Source organism: Electrophorus electricus, chromosome 4 (assembly GCF_013358815.1).
Source record: "Electrophorus electricus isolate fEleEle1 chromosome 4, fEleEle1.pri, whole genome shotgun sequence".
Taxonomy (NCBI): domain Eukaryota; kingdom Metazoa; phylum Chordata; class Actinopteri; order Gymnotiformes; family Gymnotidae; genus Electrophorus; species Electrophorus electricus.
This window is the reverse complement of record NC_049538.1, coordinates 22401095-22417779: the sequence shown is the minus strand read 5'-3', so window position 1 is coordinate 22417779 and position 16685 is coordinate 22401095. Positions and strand designations below refer to the sequence as shown.

The following is a 16685-nucleotide window of genomic DNA, read 5'->3' as shown; positions in this document are numbered from 1 at the left end:
CTTCACAACAGTAGTTTTCCAACAGCTCCCGGGACATTTGAGCTCCAGCTCAAAGCTCTTTCTCCCTCACAGTTCCACAGTCACTCCTCAGTCATCGGCATAATCTGGCTCAAGCACTCAAAAGAAGAATCTAAAGTCCCAAATTACAATCCTTCAGAGATTACTTGAAATTTAATGAGTGACTGCAAATGACCCATCTAAACACAAAGTGTCTGAGCTGAAGAAGGAGGAACTTACATGAATGTTTTTCAAAATACACGAATAGTCTTCCTTTATGAGTCACTGTGACATTCTCCAGCAGGGGAAGACCAGCTCATCTCCTCCTAAATTCAGAGCCAGCGTGGTTCCACATCGCTAGCCCTCCCTTGGCTGTCGGCCTCTTGTGAGCTTTAACAACTCAGCGGTCGCGTGTTGAAACCAGGCCTGGGTGTTTGCATCCTCTTGTGATCCTTACTTTGGTCTTAAACCAGTGTTTGGCTCACTAGTTTTCCCATATTTCTCTGCCTTTACCAAATAGACTCTTTATGTTATGTAATATGGAGAAGTGTTAATGGTGCAGTTCAGAAGTAGCACATAGAAGAGTAAAATACAGTAAAGTAAACATACACCACTCTGGGGTACAACAGAATAAACCTACTTAGGGAAAGCTACTGTACCTCTTTTCCTTGGCCAACTCGGATGTAAGCACAAACTGGGCTGAAAGCTCCGGTGCCGCACACCAGGAGGTGAGTGCTGTTGTACGGTTGTATCAACCTAATGTAGTTTGCACACTCCGGCTGCGATGCAAATGAAGACGTTACTATGTGCAGACGATTCATTACTGAATATCATCCGAGCACAAGCCAAGTGCAAATTTAAAACAAAAAGCATTACGTCTTTGCAAATTGTATGCTAGCTAAGCATTGTATACAACATTGCACGGTGTAAAGAGAATTTACCTTCTCTCTGCCCTGCATGAGGCAGTCCTCCACTTGTTCATCTGAGCTGGCCCAGGAAATCTGAGAGAGAGAGTGAATGGCAGGGCAGGTTACCATGGAGAGTGCTGGCGATTTCCTACCAAGTAAAGTCAGGTGAATGAGCTCATTGTGACCAGTGCCCAAAGTTTATCAGTGGAGCAGTGGACAGTGCACATATTCCAGACTTTCATTCCTTATGGAACTCATGAATAAATAGGGACAGAACAATATAATTTTCAAGGCTCTGAGGTTATTGGGCCCACATACACAGCAGTACTGTCTATGGTCATCTGACCAAAGTAAAGCAAACAGCCTTTCTCTAGAGCATGTAAACCATGTCTGACTTCTAGTGGAAAACATCCTCATTAACCTTTTATGTGTGTTTATGTCTGAGCTGCAAACACCATTTCTGCCCCCTCTTACTGTCTCTACTCTCTGCTGTACTGAATAAAGATCAAGCTAAAGGCTCATACTGGACCATTAAAATAACTGTGAGCCAACATGCAGAAAATTACATTCCTTTTTGTGACTTGGTTGAGTATTCTGAAAGGAAGCTATTAGGATTCTATAATATATGGTCATTTGCTATTTCTATTCATTTTAGAGACCATTTGTTCATATTATGTCAGCGGATCTTTACTTAATGAAATTTTGAATAAAAAGAACTGACGTATGTCCTTGGCTAACCTATGGACAAAAACAGAGACTCAAAACACCCCCATCCCCCCACCACACACACACACACACACACACACACACACACACACACACACACACACACACACACACACACACCAACCTCTCTGTGAGATGCACTGATTCTGTCCAGGTTAAGTGAGTAGAGTGTGTCTTTCCCTCCAATAAACAGCCTTTCTTGAGACTCATCCAACAGCATAGTATAGTGCTGCAAAGTGCCCTCTGGAACCTGGAACACCCATGTCCTGTTCAGCTCCCACAGTTCTGTACACACACACACACACACAGGAAAGGAACGAAGAATGAATTGTAAGCGACATTGCAAAGGAAGTAACAGATGGGTGAATGAGCAAACAGGATTCTGGAGGGAGATTTGATGGAGCTGGGCCCTGGAGTATTGTCTCCAGACCAGGGTACTCCATCTCTGCTCTGACTAAAGTACTTCATGACCTGTTGTAGGCTTCTGAGCAGGGTTATGTCTCTTTGTGTATTGCTTGATCTGAGTGCAACATTTGACACTATAGATCACATTTTACTAGACAGACTCAAAAATGTTTTTGGGATTAGGGGACTAGCCCTTTCCTGGTTTAAATCTTATTTAGCTGGTCTCTACCAGTTTGTTAACATAAATAGAGATTTCTCAGCATACAACAAGGTTAGCTATGGTGTCCCACAAGGATCTGTTCTAGGGCCTCTGCTTTTTTCTTTATATATGCTACCTCTAGGTGACATTATACGTAATCACTGTGCTAGTTTCCAATGCTAAGCTGCTGATACACAGCTATATGTCTCAGCCAAACCAGAGGACATTTATCAGTTTAGCATGATTGAGGAATGCATAAAGGCTGTCTGACAGTGGATGTTGAGAAACTTTCCCTCACTTAATCCTGACAAAACAGAGGTGTTCCAAGGAGCCCTCACGCCTGTGGTTCCTTGATGGCGCTATCCTTTTTGCTAGGCTGCCATGGCTAGATCTGCCGAAGTCCATCTTTGCACATTAAAGTTCCCTAACTTATACATCCTTGTACCTGGATATGCGTAATAATCTATTATCTCTTTCTGCCGAGGTACACCTGATGTAATGATGTTGCTGAGCCTCAACCCGTCTCAGTTGCCATGGCTATTCCCACCACCCCCTGATGTCCCTTGCTGTAGCCCAGCACACCTCCATCCCAGCCAGTTGCTTCTCCATTGCCCTTGACATTCTCGTGCAGGATGAGTTTCGGACATGCGCAGAGCATAGAGACCAGACTAAGACTAGAAAACCGAACTAGACAATTGCTTATTTTTTCATTTTATTATTATTCATTTATTTTTCTCTCTCCCTATTTATTCTGCTCCTTACTGTCTATGTTGTTACTATTGTGGTGATCATAGTCGGCCAGAGGAGAATGGGCCCCCCCTTTGAGTCTTCCTCATGGGAGTTTTTTCTTGCCAGTGTCCTCATTGGCTTTCTCACTGGGGGGCTTGGACTTGGACATATGTAAAGCTGCTTCGTGGCAACATCTGTTGTAAAAAGTGCTATATAAATAAATTTGACTTGACTTGACAAACCCAGGCTGTGTTACCACACGGCTAGAGTACCAGGAGGATTCAGCTGGTCATATCTATGGCCACAAGTAAACCCAATACTTCTCAGAGGAGCATCTGTGAATGAGACAGATCGAGTGTGAGGAATCAAAGTTTAGGTGTCAGCAGTGTAGGTGAGTTTGGCCTTACTGAGTATGATATCTGTATAATCAACAGTGCTGGTCAGTTTGGCCTTTCTGGGTGTGATATGTGTATATATGTGCAAAACTAGGCTTCCAGCAGGCCTGTTATATAAGATGCTCTAGTTGCAACCGTCTGGTTTTGCTTTGAGTGTGTGTGTCTGTGTGTGTGTGTATATGTGTGTGGGTGTGTGCGTGTGTGTGAGCATGAGCCCTCTGGTTAAATACTCTACTCTAAAAACCTGTTTGTAATTTCAAAGTGTCTCTGGTCAAAGTATCCTAAAAAATGTCGACCAGATAGCTCATTGGGCCAGGCACATGCATATCCTCACACATATGACCAGGGGCTACTCCCCACTGAGCCGGAAAGTTCTTAGGCTCACTGCTTGTTTCAGTGGAATGGATGGATAATGTATGAGATACCTTCAGGGGACAGAAAGGGAAGAGAGAGAATGAGAGAGAGCGAGAGAGAGAGAGAGAGAGAGAGAGAGAGAGAGAGAGAGAGAGAGAAAGGCAGAGATAGATAGATAGATAGATAGATAGATAGATAGATAGATAGATAGATAGATAGATAGATAGATAGATAGATAGATAGATAGATAGATAGATAGATAGATAGATAGATAGATAGATAGATTACTGGATTAATTCTTTTTAGAATTAATTTTATTCATTGTGAGAGATTGTGTGTTTGAAAGAGCAGTGATGATTTACTTGACTGTGAGCAACGACTAAGCATGTGTTTTGGAGGGAAAGTGAAACAGTTATGCCTACATAGGAGCTCAAGCAGTTAGAATACAGTCACCCCACAGTTAACAGTTAACCTCTGACATCTTTCCACTGTAACCCTCGAGCATATGTTCTCTGAGTATGTGAGATGCATGCAAATCTGGCATGGAGAGCAAGAGAGAATATCTAATGAATATGAATATGAAAAAAAAAGATATCAGCAACACTGAGAGCCACAGTGTCATTTCCTGCTCATTTACTGTGATTAATCCATGTTGTTCTTTTCTTTGATTTAAATGTCCCATTCATGTTATTTGATATGGCATTTGTTTTATTTATGATGAGTCTATAAAATAGGGCACACATGCACACATGGAAGTCGGCCTTTCTTTAAAAGGATTTCTATCCTTTTAGTTTTCTTAAACCTATCTTAAATCTATCGGTTCTGCCTCATCCTTGTGGTTTTAATAAAGCAGAGCACAGTAATTTAAGGCAGATAAATTAGACATGCTCTGTGCTAGGCCCTGAATCACATACTGTCTTCCACCTCTTCATGACCTGCAGTAAGTATTATGTTCCATTAATCAGCTCAAGCTTTGATGAAGAGGCGTGTGGGTCCTCATTGCTTGTGAAGGAGCCATGCGGCTAGAACAAACAACAAATTACAAATGTCCCACCACAAGCCAAAAGCTAGCATTCAGCATCCCCTGAGGCGATGAGTGGTTGATCCTCCTTATAATACTAACTCACAAAGAGCCTCTGACCCTGGGCAAGGGTCATACCATTAGGTTCTATTAGGAGAGAGAGACAGCAAGCTGAAATTCAAGAGGAAACCCAACACCATTCATTAAAATCAGCATCAAGACCACAGTGTTTGGTATGATATACCCTTTGAGCAGAATGCTTAAGAAATTTTGTGAAACATCACTTATCTGTATTCCACTTTTGTCATCAGAATAAAAACAACAATAACAAAAAAAAAATTTAAAAATCAGATTTCTAAATTTCAAAGCAAACAAACAAGTAAATTAGGAGTCATATATCATGCAAGCCAAACTTTGTTCTACAGCCAGAATAATTAAAGTGTTTTCAGCTCTTCGATGCCTGTCCTCTTTGACATTCTGTATTGTTTTGTGTTGACAGCTTGTGTTGATGTTTCTTTTTATTTGTTTTTATTTTCTTCTCATTCATTGTTATTTTGCTTCTTGTAGACTATAGCATGGATTTATTCAGAATAACTGTCATATATCTTCACATTGTCAGTCACCGGAGCCGATAGATGAATAAAAGCCTGCTAGCCATATGTGCACTAAGGACACTATGACTGGGTCAACCCTCTCAACACCAGTGTAATAAAGGAAATGCATATAATGCCTAAAAATTGAAGTGGAAATTGTCCTTCCCTCAAGTGTATAGCCACATGTGCTGACCAGATCTCTCTCTCTTTCTCTCTTTCTCTCTCTGTGTATTTCTCTCCCTCTTTCTCGCTCTAGTTTATTTTGAACTAAAGACCCATTTCCTCCATCTAAGCCCTCCATTTGAGAGGAGTGAGTTGGTCTAAAGGCAAAAAGACCTGCCGGATCTCCCCAAAGAAGAGTCCCAGATTTTGGAAAGCGGAAGATGAAGCGATTGAGGTGATGGATGTCTCCTCCCCTCTGTCGGGGGCTATCAGCTCTCAGAAATTGGTAGGCACTTTCTGGCCAGAGGAAAAGGGCCTTTCTCTTTTATGTGTCACTTTGAGTTTACTCCATCTCTCAATCTACCAAGTAGCACATTATCATAGATCTGGGTTTAATGACTTTTTGCACTGCTGATTGGTGTGGACTGTAGGTCTCTAACAGAAAAGCCTACACAGTGCCTTAGTAAAGATTAATGTGACATGAGATACAGTAAAAGCATGCTAATTACACTTAATCAAACAGACTGATTGAAAACGGAGATTATTTTGTAACCAAGGTGACAGGCTGCGGCTCCCCAGGACTCAATGCCCTGACCAAGGCCTGCTGCCTTCCTGAAACTCGCATATTGACTGTGTTAACCCACTAACCTTGGTAATTATCATAAGGCCGATCCTGCATCGGGAAACCTGATCTCTGCTTTCTCTTTTATGGACCAGAGTGAACAACCTTCCTGGACCAAGCAATAACTCTCTTAAGAGACAGCACAGTATTCAATATGCCTGTTCACTATGCCAGTGGAAGAACACGAGGGAAATATTCAGTATCACAAAGAAGCATTATGATACATTTTTAGAAATCAATACCCATATTATTCTCCTCTTCTACTCCAAAAGACATTCTCTTTTTGCCTTAATAATAGAACATTTCCCTAGATTTTGAATGTCTTTGCAACAAAACCAACATATCTGCATTTATAAAATAATAAAAATTTTAATAGCATTTAATATTACTGAATGAGTTGTCTACTCATGTACCCAAATGGATATTTAAATGGGTCATTTAGAGTTTAGCCTTGTCACTGCACACACAAAGAAAAGCCAGAAAATGAGAGCTAAAGCTTTCTTGTGCAGTTATACCAAGATACCTTACTTTTTTTTTTTCTAGGTTGACTTCTGGATTAGTGCCTGATTAAAACTGCATGTACCTATAAAAATGAATAAATCCTTCAAATGTATTTGGTACCCTCATGTACACACCTGACATATTTTCCCCTTAATTAGACTGAACAGCATGATAAACACTATATGTGTCTTTCTAGCTGCAGGTCTTGGGAGGTGAAGGCCCTTTTCTCTGATCTGAAGCCCAAAGGAGGGCACTTCCTGTGGCCTGACTGGCAGGGGCATCTCCATGGTCTGGAGACCAGATGGCAGGATGGCCTTGTACAGATGATGCCTCTGGGGCTCCATATATCACCAGCAGACCCCTGGATGCCTGTGCATGGCTTGTATGGATCTCAGTGACTGGTATTAATCAAAGACTGTCTACTTGTGCCAAATTAGGGCTGTCATGGTGCCTCATCCCTGAGTGCCCTACCAAGTGCGGAGGAAATTAACCTGGCCACCACCAGCCAATCCACTCTTTGTCTCAACTGTACTGCAGTGAGGCAAGACAAAACGTGCAATGTCTAATTTCCTATTTTAAATTTTTTCTTGTTAAGCGTGTGCATGTATATGCATGTGTTTGTATTTAGGAAATTTGGGGCAGCTAGAACTGTGAGTTTTACTGTGACTAAGACAGTGATTATGCAGTTAGTTAATGCAGTTTGTACTACACACACAAGCCTGTGCAAGAAGAGAAATGGCATTTTCCAGATTCAAAGGCTCACACACCATAGAGGCTCAACAGTGTCCTGAAAACTCCTGTGTGGTAGATATTAAACTGGCTGTGGCCTGAGATCTGAAAACATTACTGCAACCTACTACTACTACTTCTCAGGTCCTGTCTACTAATTAGAAATTAGAAACACTGATTTTTACACATTGTTTCAAGCAAAAACCTTCCTACATGTAAGAATATCTTGATGAAACAGTGTCTGCATGCCGAGTTGACACTGAAATGTTTTGTCTTTGTGTCATGTAAAACCTTGATAGAGAGGCTGAGATTCTAGCCCTTTCAGTCTCTTTAAAAGCTATAGTGGTAGAGTTAAAGAGTAGAGCAACTCCTTATGCTGATACCACACACATCCCACAGATATGAGGAGAGATATGAGTGCAGAACAAAGAGATATGTGCAGACACTGCTAGATATCGTGAGATGGAGCATTCATTCCCAGTGGTCCTTGGGTAAAACATAAGTGTGTGCTTCTAATTTTACACTGCATCAGGGTTCACCTTGTGTGTAGGTTGTTTAAAATTATTGTGTAGTTGAAAATATGCAGAATGAGACAGAGTCAAGCATGAATATAATGAAGCAAAAAGAGAATAATCACAACTGCTTTTGAAAAAGGGCAGATTTTATGCTTTACTGAGCAATAATTATCCTGCAGTACCATGATGTCTCGCTCATGCCTTGGACATCTTTCTACAGAGCTGTACTGGCTTACAGAATTTCATCGCTCAAACCACTGAGGTTTATTCCAAATGTCCTCTCAGCAGACTCAAGCATTTACTCACCAGACAGGCAGGACACATGCGGCTCTTTCAGAAACAGGAGGCATGTGTCAAGCAAACATCTACAGTCAGGGGAAGAGGGGTTGGGGACTGTCTCTTACATGAAAGTATATAATGGGACATATGTAATTCTACACTACACAGGACAGGTTTCACCCAGCACAAAACTGTAATTAGACATAATTACATTTGTTTATATAGCATGATTTTTCAGAAAATGGAAACCTTGCTGACAATAAGAAACCCAAGTCAATGAAAACCAGTTACCGCATCCAGAGAAATCATGCTTTAATACAAAATTATCTTTTTAAAGAAAAACAAATAGCATGCAATAAACCTAACCATCTACATCATCTTACCCAAAACTCTAAGGTGACAGTAATACTTTTATGACAATTGTTTATATGGAAGAAATCACATTTTAGGTAACAATATAGCCTAAATCCACAAATATGTTTGAGATGATTCTGAGGCAGCATCTGGAGGGAAATCACTCTTACTTTGGTATTTTTCCTCTTTTTGTACTGACAAGAAAAATGTACATATAAGTGGACATATTACTCAGTTGCAGAAAGACCCCTGAGTGTTTGAACATAATGATTGTTTCCACTTACAGTCAATGTCCATACATGTGTAGAACTGCATGCTTTGAAGATACGGAGAGGGAATTTCCGCTATTTAAATCCTATCATTTTCCCCACCTGGGATAAACTAAGAATTCCCTGTTATCATTGAGCTGAAGACAGAATCTGCAATGATTGTAATACAAAATATACAGTAAACAGGTTTTGGAAATGTTAAGGTCTCTTGCACACTTACTTCACAAATACTTTTAACACATGAATAGAGGTGTAGAAAGAAGTAAATGGAGAATTAGCTTCATAAATGATAATAAGCTCTTCACTCTCATATATAACCCTGACTGGAAAGTTACAGACATGTGACATAATGATACAGACTGGGAATGAGAAAGAGAGAAAGAAACAATGATTGGTGTAGCAGAGAAAAGCAGAAAGCTTTAAATTAAAATTAGTTATTGATTCTAGAGCGCTAAAACAGTATTGTAAATCTTTGTGAGTCGGGATGAAAATAGCCCTCCGCTAAGAGCAACTTTGTGATTAATGTTACACTTTAATTCATTCCCAGGCATTAGAATGATTAGTTTTGTTTAAGCTCCTTCCCAGGGGGATGCCACTGTAAGTTAAACATGAGGAGTCTTGAAAGGTGCATAAACTCTTAGCATTACTCAACAAAATGGCGTGAGTAATCTTCCACAAAAGAAAATAAATATAGCCTAAAATCAGGATATTCACTTCCCACTGGTGGAGAAGACAGACTGGACCTTTTGCGAATAACAACAACCCCCATCTTTTTTGGCCCTGTTGTTTTTGTAAATTTGTATGTGATGTCACTGCTCAAATGCCACATGAAACAGTGAGGAAATATAAAGTGGGGTGTTGTTGACAATGTCAAGAGAAAATTAAGGAAACGTGACCTTTGGGGTATCCAGGGAAGAAGGTCTAGTGCAGAAAGGAGCACACAGACTTCAGGATGCACACAGCAATCCATACTGTGGATCATTTTGAACTGTCACGGCTGTTCAGTGCTAAGGATAAAGGCACGTTTATGCTTGCATTGTCTCCACTAGGAAAAACAGTTTCAGAGATCTAATTCAGAACACATTTTTGCTTCTAGGAGAAAGTGTATCTTAAGTATATGTATGTGTCCATTTTGTCCCCTACTGATTGCACTGGCTGAGATGTTTTATTACAAACTCAGGAGTCCCCACCACATTCTCTCTCTCTCTCTCTCTCTGGAGAAGCTGTCTCCATGACAACACCTCAACTCCCATATTTGAAAGGAAGTGATGGGTTTATTGGGTAAATAGACCTCTCTTAGATCTCAGGAGAAATACTAAGAAAAGAAGAGTGGGTGGTGTGATGAGAGTGAAAGAGATATATATGCTGAATGTGTTCTGTTGCCATTCCAAGTATATGAGGTCAATGCTGCAGCAAGACCAGGTTTTTTCTCTGTCCTAAGTACATCATTAATTACCTAACTTACTAGGAGCACACACAGCAAAGCCAGGGAATAACAGATCTAATTAAACAGCAGACAGCAGACACCAATAAATCCTCCTCCTTTTATGTGCTGAGTGAGTGAGGGCATTAAAAATCGGCTATTTAATTGCCAAATAGTGAAACTGTTATCCTGGTTATACCAGAGACCAACACATGAACAGCCTGTCATGAAAAGTGTTTATGATATAAAAATTAATAAACATGGCAGAATTGAGGGGAATTTATATATTCCCTCCCTCATATAAATACACATAGACTTTGTTATTCTGGCACTCCCACATCCTTTTAAGTAAATGACCCTGAGCAAAATCATTTAAAGGCATCGGTAGCATAGATGGGCTCTTTCTTCTGCTCAAAGGCTGGTTTAAAATTACATCTCAGGCAGGGGTGGCACACTAGCAATTACAACTTGAACCTTCTCGCAACCTGAGCTGACTTTGGGGCTGTTGTACTATCGATTTAAAAGAGAGCATTAAATTAAACACAGACTTCAGTGCTACCGTCTATCATCTGCATCCTAGGCAAAAGCTGGTAAAACAAAACCAGAGGGCAGATTGGGGAGGCTTAAAGGTCTTGTTGTTTAGCAGCAGGTGGTGCTCCACAGATTTAGAGGATTATATGCAATCTTTTAGTTTGCAACTATATAGGTAACGATGGATAAGCCAGATATTAGGAATCAAGTAATTGGTAAAAGGCTGATTGACTGGATTCCAGTCAATATCTGGATGCACAGAGTCCCACAAAGACATATATCCTTAAAAAGAATTAATCCAAATTGTTTCTGTATCCGGGTTTAGACCACTAATTTGATCAAATGTTATTTTAATACAAACAGTGCTAGGTGAAACTTGTTATTGGACAGGTATATCTGAATATTTATAAATTCATGATAAGAAACCTTCTGCTTTTATACTAAAAGCTCTTAAGTTTGTTTGGCAGCACATGTTTAAATTTTGGCAAATGTAAATGTTCTGTGATACTATGGTACATGCAGAGACGTTTATTTACACAAGGTAATGCACGAAACTCTAACTCTGTCATAACACTGTTACATCATTTAAGAGTCCCATTCTCTAGGACCAGGTGGAAGTGTTTTGAAATAATGTTTGGAGATGATTTAAACTAATTTCAGGGATAGATATACAGCTATTGGAGATCATGTGCCCAATGTGCTTTTTAACCCCCCTGGTCACTGCCATAGAAGAGGGCAAAATTGTGGTTGCTCTGGAGAAGTGACTTCAGTAGGCTATGGATAATCCAGTGGCATAGTGTGACACTCTAAACAATACCTGAGTGTAGATATGAGTTGGCTGTCTGTACTGGAATGCATCACTGGCGTAGACTCAAATATCTCGGGCAGGCAATTTTCATACCTCAATAAAGGGTGGTTTATTCTTCTTCAACATAACACTTTCCTTCTCTTAACTACAAAGCATATCCTCTAGTTATATCTGGCTTCAGAGTTATGTTTTAACCATTTTAGATTAAAACTGCACACCACATAGTTTTCAATGTGTGGAACCACCCAGGCAGCTCCACATAAATACACCCCCAAATTGTAGAAGTATTTAAAATTCAACTTCCAAGAAAATCCAGAAACAATGGATCAATGCTTCATGCAAATTTGCTTTTGAAATGTTTGCCTCACACCACCCTTACTACTGAGCCATACCTATAAGGTAACTATCTTTTCTTTTGGATAAAACGTTTAAGCTGAAACACATGCTGGTTGTTGGAGTACTCGGGTGTTGGACATTTTAAATGGGAGTTGCCCATATGGACTCCATAGATCTCCAGACAGCTTGTAATGTGGCTATGCCTTAATAATCAAAGCCACTGGGCAATGGAATCTTTGCAATGAGAAGTTTGATTGTGGAAAGCTTTGCTCAAACTGGAGTTATTATATGACCATATAGCAATTTGGGGGGCTTTGGAAGAGCAGCAGTCAAATCTTTTCTTTTGGTCTTTCTGTCCCATTAATCTGCCTTTGTTTGGTCAAATTACCTAAGAAGAGGTTCTCTTGAAGATCGTGCTGAGTAATGAAACTTAATTGCTATTATCCTCTGCCTATTGTGACATCATTTAACACTGCAGGACAACACACCCTAGAAGATTTATCTTAATAATTACCATTTTCGAAAAGACACATGGTGAGAGAATCCTTTGTCAGCATGAGTTTGAAGTCATGACAAAGTGAAAAAAAACTGTTATTTTGCAGCACACTCAAAAGTGCAGTTAAAATATAACATTTAGCCAAATTTAGCAAACAAGTCATTCACCATTGCAGAGTGCAGAAGGCTGTAAAATGGCTAGAGAAACTCAAAGAGCATTAAAATCACCCAAAGTAAAGCTATAAACACATTGCCACAGGTTCCTGCTGACCTGAGAACCCTAAACTACACTTCTCCTGGAGCAACCTGTATGGCTGCTGACAGATCAAAACAAAGCTGACTTCAATTGCTTCCCTGTTTTCATGCTGTATATAATTTGACACGTTAATATCTCAAGGGTGCAAGCCATGAAGCTTAACCGCACACCTCTCTCCTGTAACTGCCTCCAAGATCAACGAATGCCTCCGCACACACTGAAGCATTCAGGCTGTTAACACTAGCAACGGACTGACATGTATTAGATCCAAGATGTTTTTCATTCCATAATGATAGGATGCACATAAAAACACGCTTCCCTGCCCTGTATGGTGAAGCATGATTTATCAGTCCAAACATGCAGGAAACAGGGTGACAGAAAGAGTGTGAGAGAGAAAGCAGGGTGTGAAGTAAACAGTAAAAGATAGACTGCTTGAGACAGAGAGGGAGAGACTCGGTGTAGATGGCTGATCAAAAGCAGAAACATGGAGGTGAGAATCACATTGCGGGTGATTGTGTTAGGAAAGAATCCAAAATTTAGAGCAAGGAAATAGAAGCATTTAACTAGAAGGCTATTTCTTTTGAGCATGTCGATCATGATGCCCACCTACCATGAGTAAAGTCATCAATATGCCTTTGTTATACTTGTCATTGTTATTTTTTATACACTGTTATACTCGTTATATTATGATGCACAAGATTGTAAAATCCAATCATATGTTTTACTGATTGCAGGCCAGGAGTAAGTGGAAAGGGATACAGTTTACAGAAGGAGGTAAAGCGGTAAAGAGACCAGGCTGGCAAAAGAACACGCAGACATAATTCCAACTCTCACTGTCTTTTTGAGGATGATTCTTATATTGTCACTGTGACCAGGTCAAACTAATCAGAAAGAGGGGGTGGAAGGTGGAGAGATAGCATTTTCCAGGGGTAGGGTGTGTAGCTATCTACAAAGGGTACCCTCATCTTTCCTGCATAACACTGCAAACAGGCTGACACCAGCATAACAAAATGAGTGACTGATGCTCTTTCACTGAACCTCTGGAGTTTAAAGAAAGCCACATTGTAGTAGATCAGTCACCGTAACATAAAGGAAAAACACTCGTGGACAGGAGTTGACATGTTTATTGAAAGCAAAGTTTCATTCTCACTTCTCAGTAAGAGCTCCAGGTTTGAATAAAGTCAGCAAGTGACCTCATTTATTAAATCTAGTATGATAGAGTTTTTATATTAAGAAAATGTAAACGTCAAAGAATGTAGTAAAAACACTTGTGGCTTTTCAGATGGATTTCTTATGACCTGACTGCTGGTTTTAGCCATTTCAATATATTGGATCCAATATATTGGATTTTATGTTCAATTGTCTGCTTTTTTGTTAAGTGACCCTTAATTAGTGAAGAACATATACTGAAATTCAGTTTAGATGCTTTGTATTATTTAGACATTTTAAATGCAATTTATGTGTATTTACTTTAGTTTTACTGTGTATTACATATATCCTGATGTGCTGACTGCTAAGTCAACCTGTCTCTGATAAAGGATTTTTTTCTGATACTTGTAATGAAAGAATACTGGAAAAGCCTTGTAAAGTATGCACCCTCTTAATCTGTTCAACATGCACTGACCTGCACACTGAAGTGCAGCAACTCGGCATTAAATCCCACTCAGCCATATCATTAGACTTGATGGACTGTTGGCCAACTCACATTGCATGCAGCTACAGTTAATGTGGCTGTACAGTTTTAATTTAATTCACTCTTGAGTACACACACCCATGATCTCAGCACCCACACCTGTTGCCTTACCCTTGTGGGACAGACGCAGTCGTGGATAGTTGCTTCTCGCCCCTTGCACTGCCAAGTTGCTCCCCAGTGCCATGTAAAGTGCGAGGGTGAGGGTCCACGCACACAGCGCCATCCTCGCCCTCACTGCCCCTCCAGCGCCTTTCACACTCCCTCTCTACCACCCTGGAGCCTCCATCGTCCAGCTGGGAGACAGCAGACTCTGATCCAACAGGCGTGCAGTCACCGAGGCATGGTGGCAGGGCTCAGCTCATAAATCCTCAAAGGTGGCGCAGGCAGGCGGGCGTGCACGTGTAGCTCCCGTGGCGTGCCTGCTAACGAAGCCTTCGGCGCGTGGCTTTCAGGGTGCAGCTGGTCTCAAGAACGCGCAGAGCTGTGACTCAACCCCTGGCTGTCTGCCTGACAGTCCCAGCCTTCCCCAAACTCACTCCGCACAACGTGAGGGTGTGCGTGCAGCACCACGTGTCAGTCGAGGGCCGCGTGGGTTTCGCAGCGATCCAGGCACACGGCTCCCTCGGAGAACTAAGAAGAAGCAGCCCTTGTCTGCTTCCCTCCACCTTCTGCTCTCCCCCCTCTCTCCTCTACAGCTCTGTGAAATACTGCCTCTCCACGTGCCACCCAGCCGTCCTCCCCTACTGACTGCTCCACTCCCCTGCTGCTAACATGGATTCCAGCCAAGCTCTCGCCTGCCTCTCACCACCCCCTCCCCCTGGCTGTTCTGCCTCTCTCCGTTCAACCCTCTGCTGCTGTTTTTCTCTCCTCTCATACATTTCATCCGTCACCTGCTAGACCGTGCGCATTTGCTATGGTTCTTCATTTATTTCTTTGTTTTCCTTGGATCTTTCTTTATCCCTGCCTACACTCATGTCAGCGTTTTTAGAACTTTGCCATACGTGACGTCAAATACAGGCTCCCAATCTACTGGCGTCTTTAATGACAGGGAGAGAGGGACCTTCCTTACCAATCCAAATGTGCTGTTGCATAGCAGTCTGAATATCATTCCTAGGAATGAAGTTGCTCTTCTGATTGGTGGCCTACTCCAGGGGAATATACAGTTAACACTTGAAAGTACTGTGCTGCTGCTCAAGGGCCAAGCATTCGAAAACAAACCTTCAACACTGTTCCCTGGAGAACTGAGGTCACGCAAAGAGTCATCTCTTCCATCTGTTACAGAGCTTGTAGTAGGCTTGGCCAATGCTGAATTCATTAGAATGACTAACCACAAGCTATTGCTCTATGTACCATCTAAATTTTCTCTTCTCTTCTCTTCTCTTCTCTTCTCTTCTCTTCTCTTCTCTTCTCTTCTCTTCTCTTCTCTTCTAATTTACCCTTATTTACAGGTCTTTCCTTCTTCTCTTCTTCTCCTTTTCACTGTCTGGTCTATGTGGGTCTTTGTTCTCAGGCTACAGAAACCCTCATCATGGTTCTCATGGCCAGTCTTGCTCATGAGGCTCCGGCTGTGTTCCCTGAGTGGCTCTCCAAACACGCCCTGAACATGAGCAGCCCACCTGCAGCCACAGCCAGGCCGCTGGGACAGCTCCCCCTTCACGCGTCATCGGACTGTAATCCAGTTTACATGTAAGACGGGAGGACATGAACACAGCGAGTGGAGAACACCGTGATGCACTGGGACATTTCCTAAACTGATCACATATCCATATTGAATTTCAGTGTCTTCATTCTCACGTTGTTCTCAGAAAGGTTGGCTATACTTGCCAAACTGCCTGATGTGTTTCATGCATTTTTAAATAGGGGTATAAAAAATAACTTAAAATAAATCTATATGATAACCTAAAAATAATTAAACTATATAAATTAATCAAACCAAAGTTCTCTACTCTAAAAACTTCAGCACGAACATTTCACAGAATGGGCATATTGTCAGCACATCTGCTCAATCGTGCACATGATATACTTCACTTGTCTGTAAATGCATTATATCCTTGGTTTGACCTATTACCATACACCTCAGACATGCTCTCATAGCACATATAAACAGTTTGGGAATCACAGCCAGTATGGGGAGTCCTTCATCTGTATCTAAATGTCCATCAGTCCAAGGAATGTTTATACTGGACTGTGAGACAAAGGGATCCAGAGCCCTGTCTGTCCTCTCTGGGGAGAAGGGCAATTACTCATTTTCTGCACCTGTGGTCCTCACGGCTCTACATAAACTAAACAATTCTGACATTTACACTCTTGCTGAGTAAAGACATTATAAAGATACAGTGGGAGGAACAGTATTACTTAAGAAAAAAATAAATAAATTAGTATATG

General features: G+C 41.2%; 1 protein-coding gene across 1 annotated transcript in view; it reads right to left on the bottom strand.

The window, feature by feature from the left end:
- Positions 1-15021, bottom strand: part of sema3e (sema domain, immunoglobulin domain (Ig), short basic domain, secreted, (semaphorin) 3E) — a 31727-nt gene extending 16706 nt beyond the window's left edge. Inside the window, exons 1-4 of the mRNA XM_027009692.2 lie at positions 14412-15021; positions 1756-1916; positions 939-998; positions 657-776 (exon numbers count right to left, since the gene is read on the bottom strand). Of these exons, the coding sequence (XP_026865493.2) occupies positions 657-776; positions 939-998; positions 1756-1916; positions 14412-14523 (453 nt within the window). The 5' untranslated portion in view covers positions 14524-15021. The remainder of the gene's footprint in view (positions 1-656; positions 777-938; positions 999-1755; positions 1917-14411) is intronic.
- Between the last annotated feature and the right edge of the window lie 1664 nt (positions 15022-16685).